This window comes from Heptranchias perlo, chromosome 22 (assembly GCF_035084215.1).
Source record: "Heptranchias perlo isolate sHepPer1 chromosome 22, sHepPer1.hap1, whole genome shotgun sequence".
NCBI lineage: Eukaryota > Metazoa > Chordata > Chondrichthyes > Hexanchiformes > Hexanchidae > Heptranchias > Heptranchias perlo.
Window position 1 is genome coordinate 36,779,165 of NC_090346.1, and position 23,261 is coordinate 36,802,425.

At 41.3% G+C, this 23,261-nt stretch overlaps 1 protein-coding gene across 1 annotated transcript in view; it reads right to left on the minus strand.

Moving 5' to 3' along the window:
• Positions 1 to 5,374: 5,374 nt before the first annotated feature.
• The window catches only part of dnah3 (dynein axonemal heavy chain 3), a 170,403-nt gene continuing 152,516 nt past the window's right edge, over positions 5,375 to 23,261 (minus strand). The window contains exons 51-60 of the mRNA XM_068003063.1: positions 19,261 to 21,402; positions 18,356 to 18,581; positions 17,146 to 17,390; positions 16,747 to 16,863; positions 16,435 to 16,592; positions 12,620 to 12,787; positions 10,735 to 10,877; positions 8,005 to 8,209; positions 6,790 to 6,927; positions 5,375 to 6,176 (exon numbers count right to left, since the gene is read on the minus strand). Of these exons, the coding sequence (XP_067859164.1) occupies positions 5,823 to 6,176; positions 6,790 to 6,927; positions 8,005 to 8,209; positions 10,735 to 10,877; positions 12,620 to 12,787; positions 16,435 to 16,592; positions 16,747 to 16,863; positions 17,146 to 17,390; positions 18,356 to 18,581; positions 19,261 to 21,402 (3,896 nt within the window). The 3' untranslated portion in view covers positions 5,375 to 5,822. The remainder of the gene's footprint in view (positions 6,177 to 6,789; positions 6,928 to 8,004; positions 8,210 to 10,734; positions 10,878 to 12,619; positions 12,788 to 16,434; positions 16,593 to 16,746; positions 16,864 to 17,145; positions 17,391 to 18,355; positions 18,582 to 19,260; positions 21,403 to 23,261) is intronic.

The following is a 23,261-nucleotide window of genomic DNA, read 5'->3' on the forward strand; positions in this document are numbered from 1 at the left end:
TGGGAACAATTTAAATGAGATGTCCCAAAGCTTGGTGATTCTAACACTTCACACAGTCCTTTTTAAAAAAAAAAGTTTTATAAAAGTATGTTTCAAATATTTATTTCCCGTTACTGGCCATCGCGTACATACGAATGTGCCCGCTATAAACAATGGGGACTGTACTTTCAATGGCACCAGCCTCGCCGAGACCCCCACCATCAACATCCTGGGAGATCACCGTTGACCAAAAGTTTAACTGGACCAGCCATATCAACACAGTGGCGATAAGAGCAGCTCATGTCCTAACCTCACAGTGCCTCTGAACTATATACAAGGCACAAGGAATATGACGGAATACTCACCACTCACCTGGATGGGTGTAACCACAACAACATTGAAGAATCCAGACATCATCCAGGACAAAGCAGTCTGTTGATCAGCACCTCTGCCGCTGAATTCAATATCGTCCACCACTGCCACACACAGACTGCGGGCTCTATTTTCGCACCTGCAACCGGGTGCGTTCGTGGCGGGGGGGGGGGGGCTGCGAAAATCCAGGATTCCCGGGGCAGGTCCGGAGCCCGGCTCCAACCCGCCCCATTTCCGGGTTCCCCAGTGACGCGCTCACATGCGCGCGCAGCCCCCGCATGTGGGACTCCCGCCAGCAATTAAAGCCGACGGAGTGCCACTTAAAGTACTTGAACCGGTACTTTAGGTTGTTTACAGACCTGATTGACCTGATATTTTAGGAGGGATCGGATTTTGCAATTAACTGAGACTGTTTCCCGTACTGGGCGAAACACTCCCAGTTGAAATGGATGTGTTGCAGCCACCAGCCTGTGGCAGCTGCAGAGGTCCATTTGACTCATTGCAGGAGGCCACTCTGTCACTTTGGACAAAGTTTGGCCTCCACCACCCTCCTCCTAACAATCAAATGCATAAACTTGCACATTTACCCCAGTGTCCAGACACATTTACCTACCTTGCGGACCCCCTCAAACTTCCGGATGGGGGCCGCCGTAGCTGCAGTCATGACCTCGTAGGGCGAACAGCATCACCAGCCTCGCCGGCCACGCCATCCACCTCTGACACGTGGAGCCCCACAACACAGTGCTGTGACACATCCACCTGCACAGCAGGAGGGAGGGCAACCGCAGAGGGCACTACCCTCGCAATAGGGTCTACAGACAGAGGCTCAGCTTCCTAGACCTCTCTGAGCAGCAGTGCACATGGAGGCTCAGAGTCACTCAACATGTGGTCGTGGACATCTGCAGCCTCCTTCATGCCGAGCTGCTGCCGGCTGGCCCGAGCACCATCTTCTTACCTGTCACTGTCAAAGTCACCACTGCCCTCAACAACTTCTCCTCCTTCCAGGGTGCCACCGGGGACATCGCCGGCGTCTCTCAGTCGTCTGCACAAAAGAGCCCTGCAAATACACCTACACCCACTCTGCAGTGACACAATGGGTGGCATCAAGTGTGCGTGTTCATGGTGAATCCCATGAAAGGGGCTTATTCCACAAGCCAGTCAAGAATGGGCAAGACGTGGCAGTAGTGGTGATAATATTTATTGTGCATGTGAAACAAAACAAATATAAATGAAAAACATGACAAATTGTCAGACACCCTTTGTGCATTCCCTTTGTGCTCACAAAACCTTCGCCTTGCGTTTCTGGGAACCCCTACGTGGTGCTACCCCTGTGGCTTCAGCAGAGGTAGTGGCGGGTTCCTCTTGTCCATGCCCTGACCGATGAGATGCTTTGAGCCGACGCCCTCTGGGTTTGGGTGCCTGTGAGGGCCCCTCCAAAGACTGCTCCACCTGTGCAGGGGCAGACTCGGCCACCTGGAGAGGGGCAGCATTGCGGGTACTGGTTGAGAGGGGGGCAACGGGTGAGACGTGGGAGCGCTTTGAGTGGCGTCCCCACTTCCATGACCCCTTTCACCATCATCCCTCTTGTGGCCCAGGCCCACATCACTCCTTCCACCCTGCTGGACGGCAGTTTGGAGGACTTGTGTGAGGCCTTGGAAGGCCACCTGTAAAGTATCTGTCAGCCTGTTCAAGGCGGCAGAATGTTGCTCACCCTGAATCCGAACGGCCGTTGTCAGGGCCTGAATGGACTCATTGTTGAGCCGTGCTTGACGCTCGAGGGAGGCTAGCCTTTCCTCTACCGCAGACATTCCCGCACCTACCCGCGACACTATCTCAGAGATGCCTTCACGTCCCTGCGACACTATCTCGGAGATACCCTCCTGTACCTGTGCCACCATTCCCCTCATGCAGGAGTTGGACTCCTCCATCCTCTGCGCGATTGTGGAGAGTGCGCGTGGCACCTGTTCCAGCACCTCGGCAATGTGCTGCTGCCCCTCGATAACTCTCCTTTTCATTGCTGGCCCCCAGGGTTCAGCATCTGGGTCCAGCTGAGCAGAGCCTGGAGAAGAGTGCTCCACCAACGCGGACTCTCCACGGCTGCCCCTGCCATCAGGGTCTGCTCGTGCTCACATGTGCGTGGTGACTCACCATGTGCAAGCCCAACTAATTGAGGACGGGGACCCACCGAGGTGTATGCATCTGCGCTGGTGGATGCATAGCTCAGATGTGACGATGGACCCTCAGAGATAAGCAAGTCCTCTGAGGAATCGCCCTCCACGTTCACGGCACTCGCAGATGGCCCTGCAAGAGAACAGAACGCAATATTAGGCATGTGGACAGATGTTGAGGTGCTGCAGATGCCAAGTGATGCTAAGATCATTCGCTATCACGAGTGCGGAGTGTTAGCTTTCTGTCACCGGCCGCTTGTGCAATCCCAGCCTCGGCATCCGCCACGGACAGGCACTCCAGCGTGCGGCTGATGTCCAATGCCTGCTGCTCCGCGTCCGTTAGGACCACCTGGTGTGGTGGGCCCCCTCCGGTCCGTGCCCTCTCCCGGACGTTCTGGCATCTCTTCTCCTATCAAGGCAAAACACAGAGGTGTGATTGAGTGATGGTTGCATGGTGAGCCGCTGCATGCATTGGTATGGGTGGGATTGAGCTTGAGGGAGATGCATGGGAGGGTGCGTGTGCAACATAGCCATGATATTGTATGAGGATTGGGTTGCGTGGTAGTGTTCAAATGGGGACAGGGGCGGTGAGTACGTGCAGGCAAGGTGAGGATGATAGTTGTGTGGATGTGAGGAGTGATGCGAGAGCGTTGTGGTGACAGTGCAGCAGGGGTTGTGTGGTGGTGGAGGTGATGTGGAAGACGGAGTGTGGGAGAATGCGTAAGTATACTCACTTTGCCTAACCTGGTTAGATCATTAAATCTCTTCCAGCACTGGACCCAGGTTCATGCCACATTGCCACAGCTGCTGACCTCCTCGGCCTCCTCCTGCCATGCCTTCTTCGTGGTGGAGGGAGGGCACTTCCTCCCATCAGATGGGAAAAATATTTCCCTCCTCCTCCTCACCCCATCCAGCAGCAGCTGGAGTGAGGAGTCTGAAAATCCTGGGGCAGCCTTCCCTCTGGCGTGCTCCATGGTGTAGCATTGGTTGTTTGCTGCAGGAGGAGCATTGGTGGACTGCCCCTTTAAATAGAGCTCCTCCAGCTGACAGACCTTACTGCGCATGCGCAGTCCGCCCGCCGCGCAGCTTAGCAGCGGGAAACCCGGAACCAAAGATAAGTGGCTTCAATTATCCTGTAATTGCATGCGGAGCACACTGATTTCACCAGGTGCGTTACCCACGCACCCAGTCGACCCCCCGCTGTGAACCCGCCGCCCTGCTAATATCGAGCCCTGCAAGTTTGCCTCTCTAAAGTACCACACAATATTGGACATACTCAGCCCTTCCTTCCTTCATTGTTGTTGGGTCAAACTCCTAGAATTCCTTGCCTGTCACTGTTGTGGGAGCACCATCAACATAAGGACTGCAGCAGTTCAAGGCAGCTCTCCACCACCTTCTCAGGGCAAATAGGGATTGCCAATAAATGCGGCCTTGCTATTGCACGCACAGCCTGAGAACAAAAATAAAATCTATAACTTATTTACCATGAACTACATTGGAGATCTGTGTATATTCTATATATATTTTAGGCATTTACCTATGGCATCGTTTCCCTTGTCAATGTACATATTGAGATGAAATTCTGAAAAATCTGTCTATAAATAAATTGACCATTCCTTTGTGATTTTTCTATTTTAATCACTTACATATTGCAGATATATTTGATAACCTCAATAGTTCTTTATCAGTCCTGAGCTGGCTACAAAAGGACATTTATTGTTATGACAGTTTAGCAGCTTCAGAATAAGGTCATTGACAAAATTATATATGCCAGAGTTCTTTATGAAAAGGTGGATTGCATTTGCTTCTCAGAGTACTTCTGGATGCCATTTTGGGACTAGGAGGCCATTTGGCACCTGAAAAATGAGTGCTATGTGGCCCAATTTTTAGGCCTATAACTGAGCAGACAGACTGTCCTCCTTTCTCAGGAACAGAAGCCTCTTAAAATTTGTAATGCAGCTGTACGCAAGTACAATATGGGTTAATTCACTTCCCACACCTTCCTAACTCTAGGATCTTCCATCTTCTCACAGTCCAGCTAAGGCAGAATTCACTTGTAAAATATTATGGGGACACACCTGCATTTTATACAATCAGCCTTTGTGTATAAGCTTTGTTTTCCGCAGAGACATGGCAAATACAGACTTGCCCATATTTATCCAAGGAGTGGAACTGACAAAAATAATGCTTGAGCGATAAAGGATATCATCATATATCATCTGACAGTCGCTCCCTTACACATTGTATTAAAAAGATGTGTTTTGTTTTAAACATCAGACTTGAGGTGAACGGAAATGCTGAGCTATTTCATCATGAGCTGTAGCAGGTGGTGCGTAGTATGCATGGTTCTATTGGCTTTGTAATTGCGTTGATGTATGTGCTTAAAGGAATTATCTTGATTGGTTGCTTTCTCTCAGCCATTAGTGCATCCATTGCTTTAAGTGGTGTTACCAAGGGATTGTTTCCTGTGTTACACACAAACATGGTGGACAAAATAAAGGTATTTCTTATTAATGTTCTGTGTATTGTAGGATGCTTACGTAAACACTAAGGTCTTGCCTAATGGGTACGGCTCATAGGTTGAACTATATGCATTTTGTGATATAAATTAAGATTATTAACGATCAGTTAGCCAGCTAAGTGTACCATAATAGGAACTGAATGGTGATCCTTAAGAGTTCAATTCAATCTTGTAAACAGACGTGATTGATATTTGTAGATATATTTTCCAAACTCATTCTGTATTAATGTACAGGCACAATGAGCCCAGTGGTCTCCTCTGCTGAAATTTCTATGACCTTATAGTTCAGAAAATGTAGTCCAGAAATTGGAAAGAAAACATTTTATTTGTGTCTCATTCTAATATAACCCACTCAGTGAATGTATTAAAACAAACATTTATGGCCTTCAGCCTGAAAGACCAGATTGTGCAAAATAATTGAATTAGTTCTTGCATGCAAAATATGCATATGGCTTCTGTGAAACACTCTTCATTTGAACAAAGTGCATGAAAACAAAATGTTAAAATCAGGGATAGATGAAACTCAGTGTAATACTGAAGGGAGAAAAAATACATTATCAGCTTTCACAGGACTTTTTTTGTTAAACATGAATCATTTAATATTTTGTTATTGATGACAGATTCATCATTGCTTTAAGATCTCAGAGTAAATGTGCAAAAATGCTATTTGACTAAAGGCATCAAATTATTTTCTTCCACTTCCCAGCCTCAACTAGGTGAATATTCATGATCAGTTCTGATGTATTTGGATTAGCAAGACATTTAGTCATATCAGAAAGTTCTTAGTCATCCAGCTGACAAAGAGCTGCCACTCCACGATTTATCCAGTGCTGTTCTGGTTGATCTGATGAAAGCTCTATTGAAAGAACGTAATTTGTTGAGTGTCCAGTTGTGGATAAGGTACCTCTGCGAGCACTGGTTTTATAGACTGGACAATAATAGATATCTTGATGCAGAAATGTTGCACTGTCTCCTGGTTTAAACCAGATAATGGGCATAGTATCAAACAAAATTTTGGGAAGTGACTCCCCAATAACCATCTTTACCCTATCCCAGCGAGCTCCTTCCAAAAATAGACCCTTAATGTAGGTTCCATCAACTGGTTTTTGGTCCATATCAATTTCTTCTTTCATGACCTAGAAAATACAACAGAAACAAGTCTTGGGTAATATGCTTCTGCAAAAACAAGTAGTTTTGGCTAGATGCCAAGAAAATAGTCTTACATAATAATAGGAAAACTTTACAGAGCAAAGAATAACATGTTCACCGAAGATTATTTTAATTTCAAAACATGTTTTGAACAAGTACGCAGGGTATTAAAATGTAAACATGCTATCACAACTACAAATGTAGAAAAAATGACTCCAATAATGGCTCAGCTAATTAACGCAATGGATAACAGAGTCATACAGACGAGGAAGGTCCCTGGTTCACTCCCCAATATGTGCAGTGATAGCTGGTCAAAGCAGGGAATGGTAGGGGCATAATTGGTCTCCTGAACACTATCCAAAGCCCCCCTCCAGAAATGTGCATGTGAAGTGAGATTAAGCCTGCGCTTGCATATGATGCAGTCTATGATTGAATATCCTGCTCATATTCACTAGGCTTATAATGGAAAGCGACTGGCTCCATCAGAACCATACCCAAGCAAGGATTCAACGCCTTTAGGAGAGAGGGAATGAGGGAAAATTTGGCAGGAAAGGGAAGAGAGAAATCTAGAACAAATAACAAGTAGAATGCCTTTCTTACCTCAAATTCAAATCCAATGTGGTCAATGGGTATGGTGTATTTTCTTGCATAATTCTGTGAGACACCAGTCAAGAAAGATTGAGTAAAATAGAATCCAGATAACCAAAATACATGGGGCGGTCCATTATTGATCCAATCCTATATATGAACGAGATTTTCATCAACAAAATGGTACTATTACCACATTTATATCATAAATGATGAAGTAAGGCATTTCCATCAAATAACGTGTTACTACTCTACATGCACGGTGGAAATATCACATCTGTGCTTTTGAGATTTCACTAGTTCAGCATGTTGAGGTACATTTGAAAGCAATTCCTCAAGGATAAAGTCTTAACCATCAATACCTATTTCTTTAAAAAATATAATTTTTTTTCTTTTAAATGGTGCACTCTGCGAAATTGAAATAACATTAACACAATAGAGTTGCAGTCATTAACCCAGGATCCCTTAGCAATATATTGTTCATTCAGCTCCTTGCATTTAATCCCAATGACTATTCGAACCCAGGTCCCCTGTTGTTATTGCCATTTACTGTCCAAACAAAAATTTTCAAAATATTAACATATATACAGAAAAACAAAACAAAGAGCTGTTAATTATTTTCGCTGCATTTGATTTTTAAAAAGAGCCTTGGTGAGGGGAGTCCCTCTTTAATCTTTTTCTGCCACAAGTGGCTAAGTTCCCACTAACAGGAGGAATTCATGAAATTTCAGGGTGAAAAGGGGCTAGTTTATGATCTTTGCTTTTTTTCCCTCTAGCATAAAACAAAATACAATGGGTAAAAATTAGTTATGATATCTTAGTTGTGTATCTTATATACATTCTTATTGTAATTCTTGATAAGGTTCTTAGTTTGCCACTAATATTGAATGTTTTATATAAAGGGTTCGTTATGTACATCTAGGCAGCCATATTGAGATGCAAAGCTATATTCTGGTAATGCTGACATTATATTTGAGGCATCAATTTTGACAAACTATATCTGTATACATTTTATAGTAGATCATACATTTGTATTAAAATAGCCCAATATTTAGACAACTTTATTTTTTTTAACGCATTTGCATTTAAGATCGACAAGCATATCTCTTCAGGTAGCCTGCAATGTAAAACAATTAATACACCATATCTCAATCTGAAAATAGAGGTCCTTCACTCAAGCAAGACATTATACAATATTTGCTATAGTTTTAAGTAAATCTATAGTACCTGGAAAAACTGTAACCTTGTAATAAGGTCTACCACATAACTGCCAAGGGGTTTCAGAGATGGGTAGGATTTGGCTGCCCACAAGGTTGGAACTTTGCCCACCAGCATACTGTCAAACACATTCTCCAGTTCAGCAGACATTACCACAAGACCTTTAATAGCCTTACGTATGTTTCTAAGACTGCTACGCACAACTTCTGTGAGTCTGAAAGAGAAGATGCTGCAGTGTGTAGAATGTTTTCACAACAAAATATTTCAACACAAATGTAGTCTCATTAAATCCTTCATGACAGAATTATTATTTAATTTGTCCTTAACAGAATTTTCTGATTTTCTTATCTTTTCTGATGCCACATCTTGTCACCATTGAAATCAACCGAAGAAACTCTGTTGGTTGCAGATTTCCTCAGTACCACCATAATTGACTTCATAACTTGCTAAGAGGAGTTAAGTGTGTGAGATATGCAAGGGCTGATTTTCCTTGCCTTTCCCCCACAGCCATGCCTGGGCTGTAGTCAGTCAAAGTGCACCTAAAGTTTTTAATCCATCTGTATTTGCTGGCTCAGGTGATTACCCTAGAGCCAATGCACACTAGGCACAGGCCCGCTGCTTCACATCTCAGGCCTACAGGTCTTCAGGGGCTTCCTGCTGCTGTACATTAAAAGCAGCCAGAGGGCATTAAGCGCCGATGCTTGTCCCCCTCCCATGTTATTAGCACAGCTGGATCTTCTAGGAGCATAGCCGCTCCACCTGTGCCCCCTTGGGGATTCCCCAGGAAATACCTGGGCAAAATAAAGGGGGTAGAGGCATGCGTGATAGATCTTCTCCCCTTTTTCCTTTCCTTTGCGCCTGGGAACAGCATTCCCCAGGATAACAGGAGAAAAATTGGCCCTCCAATGTCAATTTTTCCCTTGTCGCTGGTGACAGGTGCATACTATCCTTGAAGGTACTCTAACAACCAGCACAGCTAAGAACTGGTACAATGGTTATAGGCAAATTCAAATAGCATGCAGCCTTGAAAATCAAACCTATTATCACTATATAGGAAAGCAACAATTGTATATCTTATGCTAACGGTTTACCTGACAGTTTGTAAATTTGAACAGCATTAGGTTGAATGCAAACCTCTCATCTCTACAAAATGTCTTTACAAGTTTAAGTACAAAGTTCCTAAAGATCTCTGTGATCTGAAAACTTCTGCTCATTTTCTTCCCATGTCAAAATTCACTTTCACCCTTATGTTTCAGCACAATGTTATGGAGCTCCACAGAGTTTGAAATGCCATCATAATTGAGAGTGACAGAACTGTCAGAGCTACTTGGAATTAGATCAAATGGGCCAAAGCACCTTTACCATCCAAAATGATTATGATCCAGTATTTCGATCACCAGAGGAAGTCATGTCTCCAGTTCAGCAGCTCACCAAATATGCCATCAGGATTGAAAAATATTTTTTTTCCACTGTTGTTTCTAATATATTCATTTCCCCTTTCATGCTTGTTTTCCAATTCCAATATCTACATAGATTTGAACCCGTCATCATCTTTGTTCATGCTCCTAGGTGAAACATTTCAGGTTCTGTAGTATTCCTTTGTCCTGTGAGTCCTGCATGTATTGTTATCTTCACATAGAGGATGACTTGGCTTGTACCAATTATAACAGATGTATTATTTTTTCCACATAAATGTTGCACTTGCTTCCAAGAGTACTGCACTAAGACAATGTGGTGCAAATTGGTTTACTACATTGATGCATATTCGTTTCAGTCTCGTCACTGGTAATAAACCTTGACCTGAATGTGGTTTGTACAGCTGGTGGCGTACATCACTTTTAACATTTGACATACACAACATTAATTAAATTCATTAGATCTGTTCCTAATAATTGGCTAATTTGGTCTTCTCAGTTCACTGATAGGAATATGTTAGTACTCTGTTAAACCTACATTGCAATAATGAACTTGATCTGGGAGTCGATTTTAACCCTACCCACCTGGCGGAATCCGGTACGGTGGACAGTTAAAACCTAGCAGCTTAGTTACCCATTTGGAACTCACCTCATTCCCGCAACCTGTGATCTTAACCTGCAGGATTCTGCAGACAGCTGAGCAGGAGTGATCCTCTAGGCCCCACAAGGATAGTCACTGCCTTCTCTGTCCTGGAACCCTCCCCCCCCCCCACCACAACCTCGAAATGCCCTCCCCGTCACTTACCTGCAAGCCTCTGGCCAGCCTTCAGCAGCTGAAAGCCGCTCTGGGCCCTCGCCCGCTCTACGCTCGGGCAGTAAGTGGATCAGCACTTAAATGAGACCCGACAGTTAAAGTCACCGATGGCCTGCTGCAGCCGCTGGTGTGAGGGAAATTCACTCGTTGGAGTGGTTTCCTACTCAGTTAAAATTCCACCGAATATCAGCCGGTACCCCAAGCACCTGGACTGCCATTTTGTAAATGGCAGCAAGTTTATGTAAAATTTACTCACGCTTGGACTACTTAACCTGGAGAAATGTATTATCTAGAGAGGAAATAAAGAATGGATTTGATTCAAAATTCAATCTGTTTACCACAGATCCTCTACTTGTTTAAAATTTGCACAATGACAGATGAGGAGATTTTGCTCATGTAATAAATCACCATCATGAAATAATGTTTTACTAAGTGCAGCATTAGTTTTCAGATAAAACTTGGGTTCTGAATGCCATATTTTTGTACAGAAAACACATTTTTGTTGCACACCTGTTGAATCTAATAAGTTCCTGTCTGAGTACTGTGTTCATGGACTCCTCATACACCACTGGATATTTCTTCATCACTGCTTCCAAATTAAAGTCAACAGGTAGTTTAGACATAATGTCTGCAGCAAGGTCTTCAACAACTTCCTGAAATTATCATGCAGATTCATTAGAAGATGCTTTTTTGATACAATTTTCAATATAAATAATATAACAAGTCACCGTAGCATTGATTATTAATTTTGTTATTAAATCTTTTGGAAATTCAAATCTCCCAAACTTTTGGTTTGCATACTGTGCCCCTGAAACAAATCCTAATATCACAGTAATAAAGTTACTCAATGTCACGAGTACACTTATTACAGTAATATTAACCCTAAAGTGGTCAAAAAAATGTGAACAAAAATTGTAGACATTTTAATTTCACTTTATTTCTATGCAATATACCCCATTTTATCTATAATCTTTATTTTTTTTAAGTTTAAAGTACTTTACATAGCCATCTTCCTTTGACTTCCAGGTCACACTGTCCATTTGAGAGGCAGGATCCACAATGAACAAATTGATTCAAAACTGACATATAATTTTTTTAAGAATGATGTAGTCAGATCGTATAAACAATTCAGGTTAATCTTGGATGTAATATTCAGGCCCAAACTACCACTGAATGGAGCAGGCTCGATGCTGTGGAAGAGCAGAGGGATTTGGGGCTACAGATTCACAAGACATTAAAGGCAGCACCGCAAGACAATAAGGCTGTAAAAAAAAGCTAATGGAATTGTAGGTTTTAATCACAAGAGGTACAAGGTATAAAAGTCAAGAGATAATGATGAGCCTATATAAAACCCTAATAAGACCTCAATTAGAATATTGTGTGCAGTATTGGGATGCACACTATAGGAAGGATATTGAGGCTATGGAGAGGGTACAACACAGAGTCACTAGGATGCTGCCCAGTATGAGAAAATGCAAAGACTTGAAACATTGTTTTTTTTCATGAGAATGACACAGATTATTGGGCAATATGATAGAAGTGTTTAAAATTATGAAAAGATGGGACAGGGTAGATGGAAGCAAATTGTTTCCAGTAGTTGAGGGGTCTAGAACAAAGAGCTATAGATACAAGATTAAATGCAAGAGATTTAGATTAAAGAGTAAGATAACCTTCTTTACAAAGGGTGTTGTGAGGCTGTGGCATTCAATTCCAGGGGTTAGTGTTCGACATCCAAGATTAGATTGAATACATGGATGAAGGAAATGGGGATAAAGGGAAATGGGAACATGGAGGGTAAATGCGAATCGGAAAATGTTCTCACATGAAGGGTAAACGTTACGCGGACTGGTTGGGCCGAATGGCCTGTTTCCATGTTGTAACCTCTATGTATACAAACTAACTATCTTGCCTGCAGATCCCAGTAACCTATATGCACCGAAGATGAGTTAAGTCAAAGAAGTCTAATCATTGAGAGATTTTCTTTCAGGATAAATTTTTCGTATTTTTACTACTTTATGAACATGAACAAAAGTTATTCCTAAAAGAGTGTCATAATACATGCATGATCTAAAATTGCACCTAAGCATGCAACAATTGCTAATGGGCTTGCAGAGCAAATCATGAAATAACATCGACAACTCAATATGGCTATACAAAAAAGGAGAGTGCTCATCTCTAAATTCAAACTTCTGCAATGTCTATTTGCTAAACCATTCATTGGTCAGTAAATATATTTCAAATATAAACAATGAAGTTCAAAAATATTTTTAAACTTAAAAAAAAAGTTAAAGTTGCAGCATTTTTCAATGTGATGTAAAAATGCAGCTAGCTAATGGTTTTAAAGAGTAAAAATACCAAATCTTTCATTGCACACCTTCTCGTTTGTTCATCTTACCTGAGGAGATTTACCACCACCGCCAGTCTGTCTGGGAAGAGTCAGCAGCACCCCATCAAAAAGCTGATTCGTCTCCTGGTTATCTTTTGTGATATCAGCATTTTCGTGAAGTCCAAAGACCTCTGGATGGGCTACAGTTGGTAGATTACGTAGGTAATCAATGTAAGACTAAAAATCAAAAATAAAACAAATCGTTAAAATGCATTCAAGTGGAGGTACACATTATCATTTAAAATGAAAGGATAAAAACATTTCTATTAAGTACAGCATGTGTAACTGAAATAACAACATTTTGGAGGTTATATTACCCAGCAATATTCACTCCCCCCTCCATAGTTTTCTCCCTTGGTCATCTTGATCTAAACACCTTAGACAGTGGGTGGGCAAATTAGTATGTTACCTTCAGGAACTTAAGTCACTGACAGTTAATATTAATGTTCTTTTCTATGATTCTATAGAGGGATATGGGCCAAGTGCAGGCAATTGGGACTAGCTTAGTGGTATAAACTGGGCGACATGGACATGTTGGGCCGTTTCCATGTTGTAAACTTCTATGATTCTATGATTCTAATCTTGCTTGCCTGTCTGCCAAAGAGTAGAACCATGCAGAGGCACTGTGCTTATTTCTTACATTCATGATTCGCAAACTTCTCTTGTGTTTTTATACTTTACTTTTATAGGGGTATTTAGCCTTTTTTTTGTTGCATTTTAATCCTCTTTTCTTTGTCTACTTGACTTAAGGCATGAACAGATGGCCTGTTCCACAGCCACTATCAGAAGCAAGAGAAAATGCAGGGTGTGAGTCTCCCCTCAAATTTTTCTTATTTTCTGTAGGGAGGGTCCTGCAACACAGTTCCACTCAATACAGCTAGGATTGGCCAAAGGCTATGGGCCCCGACAACATCCCGGCTGTAGTGCTGAAGACTTGTGCTCCAGAACTAGCCGCGCCTCTAGCCAAACTGCTCCAGTACAGCTACAACACTGGCATCTACCCGATAATGTGGAAAATTGCCCAGGTATGTCCTGTCCACAAAAAGCAGGACAAATCCAATCCGGCCAATTACCGCCCCATCAGTCTACTCTCAATCAGCAGCAAAGTGAGGGAAGGTATCGTCAACAGTGCTATCAAACGGCACTTACTCACCAATAACCTACTCACCGATGCTCAGTTTGGGTTCCGCCAGAACCACTCGGCTCCAGACCTCATTACAGCCTTGGTCCAAAAATGGACAAAAGAGCTGAATTCCAGAGGTGAGGTGAGAGTGACTGCCCTTGACATCAAGGCAGCATTTGACTGAGTGTGGCACCAAGGAGCCCGAGTAAAATTGAAGTCAATGGGAATTGGGGAAAACTCTGCAGTGGCTGGAGTCATACCTAGCATAAAGGAAGATGGTAGTGGTTGTTGGAGGCCAATCAACTCATCCCCAGAACATTGCTGCAGGAGTTCCTCAGGGCAGTGTCCTAGGCCCAACCATCTTCAGCTGCTTCATCAATGACCTTCCCTCCATCATAAGGTCAGAAATGGGGATGTTCGCTGATGATTGCACAATGTTCAGTTCCATTCGCAACCCCTCGGATAATGAAGCAGTCCGTGCCCACATGCAGCAAGACCTAGACAATATCCAGGCTTGGGCTGATAAGTGGCAAGTAACATTCGTGCCAGGCAATGACTATCTCCAACAAGAGCGTCTAACCACCTCCCCTTGACATTCAACGGCATTACCATCACCGAATCCTCCACCATCAACATCCTGGGTGTCACCATTGACCAGAAACTTAACTGGACCAGCCATATAAATACTGTGGCTACAAGAGCAGGTCAGAGGCTGGGTATTCTGTGGCGAGTGACTCACCTCCTGCCTCCCCAAAGCCTTTCATCATCTACAAGGCACAAGTCAGGAGTGTGATGGAATACTCTCCACTTGCCTGGATGAGTGCAGCTCCAACAACACTCAAGAAGCTCAACACCATCCAGGACAAAGCAGCCCACTTGATTGGCACCCCATCCACCAAGATAAACATTCACTCCCTTCACCACCGGCGCACAGTGGCTGCAGTGTGTACCATCCACAGGATGCACTGCAGCAACTCGCCAAGGCTTCTTCGACAGCACCCCCCAAACCCGCGATCTCTAACATCTAGAAGGACAAGGGCAGCAGGCACATGGGAACAACACCACCTGCACGTTCCCCTCCAAGTCACACACCATCCTGACTTGGAAATATATCGCCGTTCCTTCATCATCGCTGCGCCAAAATCCTGGAACTCCCTACCACAGCACTGTGGAAGTACCTTCACCACATGGACTGCAGCTGTTCAAGAAGGCGGCTCACCACCACCTTCTCAAGGGCAATTAGGGATGGGCAACAAATGCTGGCCTCGCCAGCGATGTCCACATCCCATGAACGAATAAAATAAAATACAGCTAGGATCGGAACTGAGCACAGTGGAACTCAAACCTGTATCCTTCTCCACTTGTGACATGTTCTTTTTTTAAAAAAAACCCTTTTAAGTGTAGATTTTAGTATCGAATGTAATAATCAACTGGATAACATTGCTAATAGTGCTAAATAATAATTGTATAATATTACCTGCTGTCACATCTCTGGATTCAAATAAAACTATTTTCCCACGGTAACGATCTAAGTATTAGTTATTATAAAATGTGCGCTTAAGTTATAGCTTGCTTTAAAGAGGTTACATTTACAGGACAACAGGGCCGGCAGGTGTGCATTTGCTTTTAGATGAGCTATCTGAACTGGCATCCTGGGGATAATGAAAGATAGATTGACAGTCTAGGCACAATTCAAACCGAACATCACCTCATTTGTTGTTAATTTGGTCCTCCTTTGGAGAAAATAAAGAACTTGCATTTATATCACACCTTTCACAACTTCAAGACATCCCAAAGCGCTTTACAGCCAATGAAGTACTTTTGAAGTGTAGTCACTGTTGTAATGTAGGAAACGCAGCAGCCAGTTTCCACACAGCAAGGTTCCACAAACAGCAGAGATAATGACCAGATAATTTGTTTTAGTGATGTTGGTTGAGGGATAAATATTGGCCAGGACACCAGGGAGATCTCCCCTGCTCTTCTTCAAAATAGTGCCATGGGATCTATTACATCCACCTGAGAAGGCAGACAGGGCCTCGGTTTAATGTCTCGTCCGTCAGTACTGCACTGGAGTGTCAACCTAGATTTTGTGCTTAAGTCTCTGGAGTGGGACCTTCTGATTCAGAGGCGACAGTGCTACCACTTAGCCACAGCTGACAACATGGAGATTGAAGAGATGCACATGTGAAAGATACGAGTTCAGATCACAAGGAAATGTTATTGTTACATTTCCTACATTACAACAGTGACTACACTTCAAAAGTACTTCATTGGCTATAAAGTGCTTTGGGTGTCCTGAGGTCGTGAAAGGTGCTATATAAATGCAAGTTCTTTCCTTCTTTACATCCCTGGGTTAAGCTGTTGTGCAAGTAGATAAAGGGCAGTGTGTCAACTCCGATACAATTAAGACATTCAGATCATTTATGGGAGCGACTGATGTCTCTGATCCCAAGGAGGTATCTATAGCAGTCCTGAATTCGTAGCTCTTGCCTACCCTTTTCTCCTCAATTATAGTGTAGCACAAGGAAAAGTCTGTGGAATGGTTTAGATTTCACAGTGCCACTCTGTACCACTTATTAATCAGAGGAAGGAAAGGTAGATAGGAATATTGCATTATAAAATTATGATGTGTAACTAAGAAAAATCAAGTTTGAGTAGGGAACAAAATTCTTATAAAAACTAATTTCCACGGATAGCTTACCTGATAAGAACCATGTAATGGGACATAATAATCCTCGCCAGGTGCAAGCTTATAATGGTCTTGATATACAAGGTCTTTATTATATACAATGGATAGAAGAGACAGAAGCAAACGTCTGTCTTTGTCATCTGTAACTCTACCTCCATAGTTACATTCACCTTTAGGAATTGAGAAATGCACAAATTTTACAGAATGACAATGACATTTCCAACTTCTATTAGTTTGTTTAAAATAAACTGTCAACTAAGTAATGATACAGATGCTTCAATTAATATCAGTGAAGGAACTGAATTATCAAATGTAATCACGTACCTGTTAAGTAGGTTAGAGCTTCTAGTGGTACATCTTCATATTCATTCAGAAACATTTGGATCTGTCTCAAACTTATTCGCAGATCAGACTCATTAAATTCATAAGGGATATTCCAACCTATAAAAAATTGTATTGCAAAGCAACAAAATACTTGTAGTAGTAAAGAATTTATTCATAATAAGCCCTAAAGATTTAAATGCTTAAAACCAAATGCATTACATTAAACATTGGCTTCTTTCCCTCTGATCTGAAAATTAGATCAAAAATTACCAATGCATGATTTAGAATCTAGAATATATTAAATATATCTATCTCATGGGGAAAACCATATTTGTCATAATTATTTTAAAACTACAAAATCATTTTTAATTATCTGTTTCTGTAATATTGGAGGCTCACCCAAAGGACCAAAGTTCCTCCTCTCTTGTACTAGAGCATGAAAAAAACAAAGTCCAAAGAGAAGTTTTTGCCAGATTTCTTGTTTGTCACAACTGTTAAAGAAGGTAGAATCTGAGATTGGGTCATTGAGATATGAACGTAGCATATTTGCCCTGAGGCCCTTTGGAGGTTCATTCGTCATCTTTACCCCATTCTGGAGAATACTGACAGGAAACTTGTCTGATGGATAACTGGTCAGCCACAACCTGAAAAGGCAAGTCTTTTTAATTGGCACAATAGTACAAAAGTATCATAAAATGCTTTTGAAATAATTCACACTCTAAAGACAGAACAAAAATACATCTGTGATGCATCTTTAGCATTTCTATCTCTACGACATTCAAAAAAGCCCAAAATCACAAGCTAAAGTTTATAGCACTGCAATTAATAATGGACACGCTTATAGGAACAGGAGTAGGCCATTCAGCCCCTCAAGCCTGTTCCACCATTCAATTAGATCATGCCTGATCTGTGCATGGCTTATCTATGAAATTATACCAAGGATATCTTAAGGCAAGTTCATAATTCAACTATACCAACTAGATAAATTGAGAGTTATATATAAGTAACATTACAGAAGTGCTTCCTTGGATCTGGAAGATCAAGCAAACAAATGGACACTGAACCAACAAAATGATAAGACCCTGTCACTGGTTCACCAGTAGTATAAGTCTGTGATGAGCTCTGACCTATAGACCTTTCAACTACTGGAAACAGTCTATTCTATTACCTCTATTTACCCTGTCCCATCCTTTCACAATTTTAAATACTTCTATCATATTGCCCTGTAATCTGCATTGTGCTAACAAAAACATCCAATTTTCAACTTTCTTCATATTTGTATTGCCTCATAAATGCAAGTTCTTTCTTTGTAATCTCTTTTTAAAATCATCACTCGGTTGCTCTAATGTCCTGTATGCCAATTTCTCCTTCCATCTCACCTCTACCAGCTCGCTCCTCATCTTTCTAAAATCTACTCTAATCCAATCTGGTGTTCCAGTTGGTCAAGAATTGTGGAAGAAGATAAAAGCCAATGCAATAAAGCCTTTCAGTACCAGATTAGCCTGGCACTTTACAGAGAAAAATAGATTGTGTTTCACTTCTTTACATTTATGAAAGAAATATCCAACATTAAATTATGAATATTCAACAGAATTAGAAAAATTTGAACCTGAAGCTCTTGTTGGTGTTTTCTGGTATTATTACTTCCTCACAGATTTTCTCCAAAGCAGGCATCCAACTAGTTGCAAGATGGCAATTCTGCAATACGACCCATGTTCCAATTGTAAGAGCACCGTCTATCATTTTTGCTGCAATAGGCCCCTGGCCCTGACCAAGTGATATTGTTTGAGTGTTTCCTCCACCCATGCCAACATCATCTGCAAACTTTAGCAAGCCTGTGAGCATGGAATAAAGCATTCATAAACATAATCAGCTAGAAACTGTACACTGCCATGAACATTTCACAAGGATGAAAATTTAAGATTTTTCACAAACTTTTTTTCTCAACTGTACAGCACATAAGCAGATAAGAACAAAACAAGAACAGTATAAGTAAAGGGCGTGAATTTCCATGAGAGGTTCTCCCATTCATCGGCACAGCTTCGGCAGAAGAGTCGTGGAAACCCCAGAAAATGGCGTGAAATGTTTATGTTGTTTTTCCAGGGTTTCCTCGTCTCTTGGACTGAAGTTATAGTAAACAAGCAATCCTCCGAGGAAATTCACCCCCAAAATGATCAGTAATGCAAGTCACCATTGCCAGTCACAATTCAAACCAAGGAGAAAGAAATGGAAGTCCTCCTTTCTTAAAAGCAGAGGAAACTTTTCATGACTTGAAAGCTAATATACAACATGTTACTACCGCAAACATTTACAGCCTTTGTTCTATACAATATTTTGCATCAGCATAAAATTACAGTTTGCTATTACATTGTTCAATTATTACATACCAGTATAAAGAAAATATAACACATTGATTAGATTAAGAGACTAAATTATTTCTTCTTCAAATCCTATTTCATCGTTTCCCCAAAAATATAAAAGTCATTGGATTAATAATTCAACAAGTCGGTTTACCTGCCATGGGATCAGCTCCAGGTGAAAGAATAAATATTAAAGGTGCACAGCAATGGGAATCGTTGTAACTGCCTGCAAGATCAAATGTTGGAGGTTCAACAAATGTTTTTCCCATTATATTAGTAATGAATTGCTGCACTGCTGGAATAATTTTGTCAGGTCTGAAGCATCTGATAACAATCAAGTGATCCATTCCTTTTAAGGAATTCCATTCATCTGGCAGTATCTCTTCATGAGGTTTTGCAGAATCATAAATGTTTTTCCACTTTGCTATGTTTTCATTCACATGGTCCATAAAACCATTCAGGGATGTCAGGTTAGATGCTCGGACAATCTCTGACCAGCATTTGTCTGACAGCCATTCAGGAGCTGGATTGTGATACGGATTGTCAAGGGCCACACCTCCAGTTAGCAGAAAACGCCATAGCTCTTCATCGATTTCTCCCTTACCTTTCATTATCCCCACATTGAGAAGCAGTGAAAAAAGTAGTTTGTCCTTTTCAAAAAGAGAACGACAGACATTGTTATAGATACTCAATGTGAAGTGTTCTGTTATACCTAAAATTCTTTTAGCCACATTTTCACTCTTCTTACTGTTCGCAATTGACTGCACATACAAATTAATGAACCAAGTTAGTGAGTATTGATACATTGGTTCAATGTTAGCCAAGTCAGAGATGCAAAAGAAGACAATAGACGAGTGCACGGCAACAGGCTTGTAACCCATTCGTGTGATATCTATTTCTTTCTCTGTTGCCGTTGCAATTTGTTGTTTTTCAGATATTTCCTCTGAAAGCACTTTAGAAGAAGATAGCACTTTAATGGCAGTTTCATCTTCTAAGATATTTCCCTCTGATGATGACAAGACTTCAAGAATTTTGTCCTCTATCTCCTTAAGTTGCTTTTTGTTTTGTGCACTCTCCAAGATCAACAGGTTCTTCTTTTCTTCCAACTCAGGCTTTTCTTTGGCAGCTACAATTCCCAACAATTGGTCTTCAAGGCCCAGTGGTGTAATCATGAAGTTTAAAAGACAAACTTTTACTGCTATTTCTGGGAGATAGTGTGGGTTTCTCAAACGAGTGGTAATATAGAATTTGAAGTCATGTGAATACTCAATAATATTTTCCCCTAACTTCATGACCTCTACTCCCTGTTGTTTATATGTTTGTTTCAGCAGTACCGGTTCAAGCATGGGATCTAGTTCTTCACCAATATTTTCTAATAAGAGTGGGGTGCCAAAATGGATGGCATTTTCTAAAGTTCTTACATAGTTAGAGTCAGATAATTTTATTACTCCAAGTCGGTTGGATTTCTCCATATTTTTGACCCATTTATTTGCTTGACCTTGAGGATCAATCATTAAGGGCCATCTTCTTGAGTTTGATGTAATTATCCCATTGTCAATAGAGAAAGCATCAACTGGCAAGCCTGCAATTTGCCAAGCACGGATTTTTACAGGGTCTCCTAATATGGTCATCAGGGAAAAGTCATCTGAACAAGGGATTATCTTCTCTTTACATAAGACCTGCCACTCATTTTGGCATTCCTGACGATAATCAACTGTGAAAGCCCCTAAATAGGCTACAGTACCTGATGACAGAAGTACATCGCCAGTTAGATCTTTGTACTTTATTCCTAAAAGTCGGGCAGCTTCAGTCCATCTGTCCTTCTCTCCACCAAGTCCACCTATCAGTTTTTCAGCACGCACAAGTTTCTGTGAACAGAGCTCTATGTTGTCTTCTAAATCCTTCTTTTTGTTATTCATAATTTCAAACTCATCATTCAGTGCCTGCAGTTTGTCCTCCAAAGCTTTCAGCTCTCCCCGTTTAACAGTCAACATCTCCATCTGGACAGCAAATTCTCCTTCGGCAATCCTCAGCCGCTCACGTTTTGGACCAACCACCTTTATTACACGTTCGTACACTTCCATGGCTCTAACCCATTTGCACAAACCTTCACAGGCAGAGGATACATTTTTAATAACGGATGGCTGAAAATCTGGATGGTCTATAAACTTTTCTCTGATTCTTTTCATGACTACAGGTGGAATGTTGTCCTTGTCAAATGCCTTCAAGTTTTCAAGAAATTTAAGATCTCCAAGAAGTTTCTTAGATGGACCCCAATAATCCTCAATCATTTTACCTGTGTGAGAATTAAGAAAAAATAATCAAGATCTAAAAATCATACTTTTAAATATTTTTTGACTATCTTCATCTGGTGTAAAAATTGCAGTATGTTCAACCTGAGAAATCCTTTAGCTACAAAAATCGAAACTTTCATCTGTATTTATGCAAATAAATATATTGATATTACCAGTTTGTCAGAGAATTATGTGCTGGGGTAAATGTTTATAAAATCACCCAGCTATTGCAGATTCTTTTTAGATAAATGCATATTTACCACTGCAATTGTGTAGTATGTCAAATATTGGTCATTTAATCAGATTAGGGATTCTGTACTTTGAACCAACAATTGATTTTTGTTGAAACTTCAGATTATATTGGTTGGGATGGGGAATAAGCAGTGGGAACAGTTTACACCCAGTGTAGTGCTGCCTGTTAAGCAGAACTACACATATATCCAAATGCAAAAATACATAGATTTGTCAGTAAGACACTATATACAAACATACATACGAACAATGAACATACGAACAATGATGGACAGGTAAAGGCCCTCTGGGTCCAGCCTGTCCCACACGATTGTGATACCTTGTATACATTTTCCACCCCACCCAAAATCATGTGATCTCCTGGGAGAGGCGAAAAAAAACAGATAAAATCCCAGGCTAATTTGGGGGAAAAATCTTGGAAATTCCTCTCTGACTTCCCACCCCCACCACGGCAATCGAGATCACCCTGGCCCTGATAATTCCTTGCAGTACCTACCTTTTGTAAGAAGTGATCTCTGCCCCAGCCAGAAACAGGTCCAGCTCTTGCTCTCTATACAAACCAGTTCAGTTCCTCAAGATTAACTTAATGTCCTGTTTAATAGGAGCACTAAAGAACTGAGAGAAAATTGGACCTATATTTTCCTCTATGCGTACAGTTAAAAAAAAAATCTTCTGTTAAACTGTCATTATAAACCAACTACCAAAACAATTTAGCAAAAGAATCTTTCTTTAACATTACAAATGGAAGAAAATATATATGCTGTACAGGTAAAGATGCCACTGGAAGTTATCCACTCCACAATTAGCATTTTTCAGATTAGGTGGTCAAACTGAAACTGAGGAGATATATGCAGATTGCACTTCCTGGTCACTCATCAGTAAATGTGCATACATGGGTGCAGTATTAACGCTAGAATGAGAAAACTAGCAATCAGCGTGGTGCATTTTGTAAAGCCTCCATCCTTCTAATCTGGTGTATCATACGCAAACTGTTAGTGCTCTTGAACAAGACCAAAATATTCCCGTGTGCTCCTGCCTTTTCACATTCATCATAGAACTCCAGAGGCCAAGGGAAATATCCCACATAGCATGAAATGCCTGCTTAGAATCTTCAAATGGGCTTTTTTCACTTCAATGCAAATCAATACCAAACAAGGCCTACCAAACATCCTACCAGTCCTTGTCAGTATTTGACACAGTCAAGACAGTTGACCATTTACCTTGAAGCATGAGGTTGTTCCCAAATAAATACATCTATGCTACCAGTTTTCTGATGTCTTGCTTTGTCATAAGAAGATAGCAACAAGAAAAGGACATTCAACACTCTAAGATTGGAAGAGGGGTGAGAATTGTTCAGTTTCTATCGCTATACTATGCCATTCCCAACACCCTTTCCTGCTTTGCTCCTTCCAGTATCACTGACCAATTTCATTTTTCCGTGATTTACAATTCAAACAGTTCCTCCAATCAATTTCATTCCTTTGCCCTGTTGAAATGTTTATTTTTATCCGTGTCCATTTCTCTTCATTTACTTATTTCCATCCACTTCTGTTCTGTTCCATGTATTTATTTTAATTCTCAGCCTTTCATTTATTTCCTTCTTCCCCAC